General features: G+C 47.7%; 3 protein-coding genes across 3 annotated transcripts; 1 reads left to right on the plus strand and 2 right to left on the minus strand.

The window, feature by feature from the left end:
* Nucleotides 1–1,410: 1,410 nt before the first annotated feature.
* CCR75_009004 (uncharacterized protein) lies at nucleotides 1,411–1,653 on the minus strand (the record flags this gene model as incomplete). Its single annotated transcript, XM_067967051.1, has 1 exon — nucleotides 1,411–1,653. The coding sequence occupies one exon, from the start codon at nucleotides 1,651–1,653 to the stop codon at nucleotides 1,411–1,413; it is 243 nt and encodes an 80-aa protein (XP_067823536.1).
* Nucleotides 1,654–1,738: 85 nt separating this feature from the next.
* CCR75_009003 (uncharacterized protein) lies at nucleotides 1,739–2,110 on the minus strand (the record flags this gene model as incomplete). The annotated part of the gene is made up of 1 exon (XM_067967050.1): nucleotides 1,739–2,110. The coding sequence occupies one exon, from the start codon at nucleotides 2,108–2,110 to the stop codon at nucleotides 1,739–1,741; it is 372 nt and encodes a 123-aa protein (XP_067823540.1).
* Nucleotides 2,111–2,385: 275 nt separating this feature from the next.
* CCR75_009002 (uncharacterized protein) lies at nucleotides 2,386–3,386 on the plus strand. The gene is made up of 2 exons (XM_067967049.1): nucleotides 2,386–2,850; nucleotides 2,909–3,386. The coding sequence occupies exons 1-2, from the start codon at nucleotides 2,483–2,485 to the stop codon at nucleotides 3,159–3,161; spliced, it is 621 nt and encodes a 206-aa protein (XP_067823539.1). The 5' UTR covers nucleotides 2,386–2,482; the 3' UTR covers nucleotides 3,162–3,386.
* Nucleotides 3,387–6,074: the final 2,688 nt, after the last annotated feature.

Consider the following 6,074-nt stretch of genomic DNA (forward strand, 5'->3'; position numbering starts at 1 on the left):
GACAGCGAGCGCATCTCTTGCACATACTCTTGCAGAGATCGCTTCGCCTGTCGCGCTCCAAAGAAGCGCGCCTAAAGCAACACTTCGTTGTTCGGCGGCTGATACATGGCGCGAATCTTTCCTTAAAGATCGCCCATGTAGAGAACGCTTTTCTGTCCGCCATAAGCGCCGAGTAAGCCCACTCTGAGGCCTTACCGTGCAGATGCGACATGGCGTACGACACCATCCGGCTGTCGTCCTCGATGAGCTGGGCGACACCGCATTGCTCCACGGCTAAAAGCTAGTGTACGATCGTGTGCGCCGCAGTTCCATCGAACTTGGGCGGGTCCATACAAATGGGCCTTGGCTGATGCGGCCGGGCAGAGAGCATCTCAACAGTCCTGTTGAGAGCCTCGCTCCGAGCCTGCTCATGCCTCAGCTCATCCTGAGTCTGAGTGACGGATTCCGCCGCAGCATGGCTTTGTGCCTCGGACGCGGCCCTCCGCTGTCCGAGCACGATACCTCCAATTGAGCAACATGTTGCTCAGGAGGACTACCCAGGAGTCTGGCCAGGGCTTGTTCACCAAGTCCTTGCGCCATTAGCCCTGCCACCTCCCGATGATTTCGGAGAGGTGGGGAAAATGAGCCCAAATATTATTGAGGCTCATCCTCACGTACACACGCAGAGATGCGGATCGTGGGAATGATTTCAAGTGCTACCAAGTGTAGGCGGGCACGTCGTAACACTATAGCACAGCGAGGAAGCGGTTGAACTCCTTCTCTTGCCTGCAGTGAGGTAGTTGTGGTGGGCGCGTTAGCGACCTCAGCCAACACACTAAGAACTCTGGTAAAGTGTCGTCACGGGAGCGGTAATCCGGCTCCTCGTGTGCACTTATCAAGTAGGAAGCAGTTTTGAGACTGATTCATAATAATCGTATAAATATAAATACCTATTTTTACCAATCAAAATGTCATCTCTATAGATAACACTTAATATGTATTGCGAGGATATTTCTCTAGATACCTCGCGTAACGGATGACGCTAGCCGTCATCCCTCCAAATGTGAATGCACCCATGTGCATCACATCCACAAGGGTTGGTCACAAATGTGAGTGTTGGCTCTAATTACTATTATTTAGTAATTGACCATCCCCTTAAGTGCACCAAATGTGCTTAATGGGGACTGTGTAACATTAGGGCAACTTTAGCCCGTTACAGTTTTGCTGTTTGAGAATGGTCACGAAATGTTTGCATCAGACGCTGTCTACAATGATCAGATGATTTTTGCTCTAAGTGTATGATGAGTGCTCGAGGCGTATTGAAAAATTGTTGTACGAAGAGGACGAAATTGCAACTGGTTCTAATTACGTTTTAATTATCTTACTTTAGTAATGAGAATAGGAACTTTTTTAAGGTTCCACCGATACAAACTAGGATGCAAATTTACCTTTGCTTACTGTAACAAAATCATCTTCAAAAAGCTCACCACTTTCGGTGATAAGAATCTCTTTGCTAGGAGCACCACTCTCTGACCCTACGGCCTCAATGGCATCCAACACCTCATATCCCGCCAACGCCCGGCCAAACACGACGTGGCGGCCGTCGAGCCACGACGTTTTTTTGAAGCAGATGAAGAATTGGCTACCGTTAGTGTTGGCGCCCGAGTTCGCCATGCTAAGAGTGCCCCTGCCAGCGTGTTTTCTTGTATTAAAATACGTCATATCGTTAGCCAGGAATCGCATAAAGAGAAATGCCACCTTACAGCTTAAAATTTTCGTCAGGAAACTTTGCACCGTAGATGCTCTCGCCGCCCGTGCCATCAAAGTTGGTGAAGTCGCCGCCCTGCACCATAAAGTCAGGGATGACACGGTGAAAGATGCTTCTCTTGTAATACAGCGGGTTCCCGCTTTTGCCGACGCCCTTCTCGCCCGTGCATAGTGCGCGGAAATTCTCCACCGTTTTGGGCACCGTCTCGCCATAAAGTCCCATTACAATGCGGCCAACATGCTTCCCATCGATGCTTACATCAAAATAGACCTGGTTGGTGGTTTTTAAGCTCGTGTCGGCCTTTAACGCAAGCATTAATGCCGTCAGAAATAAAATCAGCAGGAATTTTGACGAGCTCGCCATCTTTGTTATGACGTCAATGAGGTATAAAGGTTGTATTGACGAAATTGATTACGTGTTCATATTGGGGTAAAATTGGACAAGTATCTTTTAACGTGTAATTAACAAAACTTTGATCAAAAAGTAGGAACGGAGCGCTGAATCGCTTCATTAGTTTCTAGTTTGCGCGTGTGCACAAAATTGCGTACAATCATTCATTCGTTTAGGCCGTGTATTATCGGCAAGATTGTGGTGGTACGTCATCCTTACTGCATCACGCGAGCAGAGGGTTGCTTTAATAATGGTAATTGCACTGGCTTTTTACGTAAATAATTTCAGTGGGGGAGATCTTCACCCTCGACACTTTCATTACAGTAAATAGCATCCGATACAACGATGGCGAGCCCGTTAATATCCGTTCTAGTTGTGTTTCTAGCAGCCTTGGCGCTTAAGGTGGAAGCCGGTAAAAAACCTAAAATTACCAACCAGGTCTTCTTCGATGTAAGCATCGATGGGAATCATGCTGGCCGCATCGTTATGGGACTTTATGGCAATACGGTGCCCAAGACGGTGGAGAATTTCCGTGCACTATGCACGGGCGAGAAGGGCCTAGGCGAGAGCGGAAAGCCGCTGCATTACAAGGGAAGCATCTTTCACCGTGTCATTCCTAACTTTATGTTGCAAGGCGGCGACTTTACCAGCTTTAATGGCATGGGCGGTGAGAGCATCTACGGTAAAAAGTTTCCTGACGAAAATTTTAAACTGTGAGGCGATATTCTCTTGGTCATATGCAATACTGCTGACTAACAACCTCTTTTTTAGTAAACACGCTGGCAAGGGCACTCTCAGCATGGCGAACTCGGGCGTTAACACGAATGGCAGCCAGTTCTTTATCTGCACTACTAAAACTTCATGGCTGGACGGCCGCCATGTCGTGTTTGGTCGAGTTATTTCGGGCTTTGATGTGCTTGATAACATTGAGGCCGTCGGGTCACAGAGTGGTACCCCTAGCAAAAAGGTTGTCATCACAGAAAGTGGTGAGCATCTAGGAAATGATATCGTTGCGGTGGAATAAGCAGGCATTTGAACGATGGTACTGTTTTAACAAATAACCTCAGGTTGAGATGCTATTCAATAATTGACAAGTGAAAATTGACAATGTGTGGATGAAATGAACTGTAATTTCGTATTGACTTGAGGAAAGAAAATCCGAGACTGATGATATTGTGTTAAAATTATCTACTTACCCTTAATGCTCAAAACTATGCACATAATTAAGTTAAGAAGCCGTACAGCCCACGCACCCCTTTTGGCATCACCATACCCTTAAATTATTATGAAACTGTAACAAGGACATTTTCACTAGTACTGATAAGTACTAGTTAAGCTTACACTGATTACAGTGTAGGTGAGGTGCCTCGTAACATCACGTACACAAGAGTACAGGAAGGTTTCTACGAGGCTTCTAGTGGAACGGGGTGGATCGTTACATTAAATTAACACTTGAAGGTGTATAGACACACTCCCCTTTTGGTATAGCCACACACCCTCCCCGTCTGTATTCATATAAAATATTTTCACAGCATGGTCATTCCACAGATCCCCCCAAATTTCATTTGGAAACCAAATATAGCCAAACCCCCTAATTATCTATTTCTGTATTTACGAGAGTAGCGTAATGGTGGCAACTTGTTGATAGCTATAATCATATTGAGAAACCTTTATGCAGGCCTTCCCAGCTTCAGAAGCTTAAAAGGGCCTGCAAAAAGATTTCTCAATAATTGTGTAATTTCTTTGTTTAATAGCAAGATGCTTTTCAGCAAAGAATTTACAAGCGAAAGCCGACAAACCTGAAACATAAGGAAATTGTGGCTTGGTTGCGTCCATGGTAGGTACAAAAAACACAATTTTTTTTAAGGTAAGTATGCACTTCCGCAAAAGTCAGTAGAAGTTAAGTAAAATAAATTCATCCTTAGCCTGACCGCCAAAGACTAACTTACATGCATGCGCAAGAGCACAACTCCGACCCTTGTCGCTTATTTCCAGCTCAACTTTTCCCTCGTGCTCGATTTGCTGCTCTTTCTTTTCGCTCCTATTATGACTTGCCAATCAAGTGCGGGCGCTCGTGGCTTTTTCTCACCTGTTAATAACAGTGCATCTAACATCGCCAAGCGAAACACGGTAACACGGTTTCTGATGCGCTCAGGGGCAGTCACACCCATTACAATACAGGTGTCCCTCGGATAACTTGTAGCCACTGTGGAGGATAAAAGCACAAATTATCTGAGGTTATATGTTACGTGAAGGATAAATATGTAACGGCCTAAAGTTGCCCTAATGTTACACGATCCCCGTTAAGTACACTAATTTAGTTATTGACCATCTCCTTAAGTACGTTAAGGACACTTGGTGTACTTAAGGAGATGGTCAATAACTAAAGTATAGTAATTAGACCCAGCACTCGGGTGTGGTGTACATTTGTGACCAACCCTTGTGTATGTGATGCACATGGGTGCATTCACATTAGGAGGGATGACGGCTAGCGTCATCAGTTACGCGAGGTATCTATAAAGATACGCTCGCAATACATATTAAATGATATCTATAGAGATAACATTTTAATTGGTAAAAATAGGTATTTGTATTTAATTCTATTAAATATAAATCAGTCTGAAATTTACTACCTACTTGGTAAGTGCGCACGAGGAGACGGATTACCGCTCCCGTGACGACACTTTACCAGAGTTCTTAGTGTGTTGGGTGAGGTCGCTTGCGCGCCCACCACAACTACCTCACTGCACGCAAGAGAAGCAGGTTTAACCGCTTCCTCGCTGTGCTAGGGTGTGTGCTTAAGTAGAGCGTGGCCGCATTACGACGTGCCCGCCTACACTTGGTAGCACTTGAAATCCTTCCCACGACCCGCATCTCTGCGTGTGTACGTGAGGATGAGCCTCAATATTGATTGGGCTCATTTTCCCCACCTCTCCGAACATCATCGGGAGGTGGCAGGGCTAATGGCGCAGGGACTTGGTGAACAAGCCCTGGCCAGGCTCCTGGGTAGTCCTCCTGAGCAACATGTTGCTCAGTTGGAGCAGTTTGAGGCATTCGTGCTCGGACAGCGGAGGGCCGCGTCCGAGGCACAGAGCCATGCTGCGGCGGAGTCCGTCACTCAGACTCAGGATGAGCTGAGGCATGAGCAGGCTCGGAGCGAGGCTCTCAACAGGACTGTTGAGATGCTCTCTGCCCGGCCGCATCAGCCGAGGCCCATTCGGATGGACCCGCCCAAGTTCGATGGAACTGCGGCGCACACGATTGTCCACTGGCTTTTAGCCGTGGAGCAATGTGGTGTCGCCCAGCTCATCGAGGACGACAGCCGGATGGTGTCGTACGCTATGTCGCATCTGCGCGGTAAGGCCTCAGAGTGGGCTTACTCGGCGCTTATGGCGGACAGAAAAGCGTTCCCCTCATGGGCGATCTTTAAGGATAAGATTCGCGCCATGTACCAGCCGCCGAACAACGAAGTGTTGCTTCAGGCGCGCTTCTTTGGGGCGCGACAGGCGAAGCGATCTCTGCAAGAGTATGTGCAAGAGATGCGCTCGCTGTCCGCATCCATAACCGTAGGTCCGATTCCGGAGCACATTAAGGTGCCCACGTTTATGAACGGACTACGGCATGGCCCATCGCGACAGGCCCTTTTCAGAAAGGTGCCGTCGACGATGGAAGAGGCAATCCAAATTGCCTTAGTTGAGGAGCAATCCTACAACAGTGCCTCGGCGACAGCTTGGTATAAGCCGTCGGCCGAGAGGACAGATGCCACTCCTATGGAGTTGGGCAATGCAGACGTGGTCTGTTTTAAATGCGGCAAGCGCGGCCATATGATGGCTCGCTGCTATGCCAGGGTCCCTGCTGGGGCAAAAATGCCCAGCAAGAGGACTCCCTTCCCAAAGGGCGATGGCAAGAACCAGCGTGCGAGACGCATGAGTTCTGC

The sequence above is a fragment of the Bremia lactucae genome, linkage group LG8 (assembly GCF_004359215.1).
Source record: "Bremia lactucae strain SF5 linkage group LG8, whole genome shotgun sequence".
Lineage (NCBI taxonomy): Eukaryota > Oomycota > Peronosporomycetes > Peronosporales > Peronosporaceae > Bremia > Bremia lactucae.

What these genes read in the sequence shown, in the direction of transcription:
- CCR75_009002 (XM_067967049.1), top strand. Translation starts at nt 2,483, where the DNA reads ATGGCGAGCCCGTTAATATCCGTTCTAGTTGTGTTTCTAGCAGCCTTG. An exon ending in CCTGACGAAAATTTTAAACT is followed by an intron (nt 2,851 to 2,908) that starts GTGAGGCGATAT and finishes CCTCTTTTTTAG; the next exon opens with TAAACACGCTGGCAAGGGCA.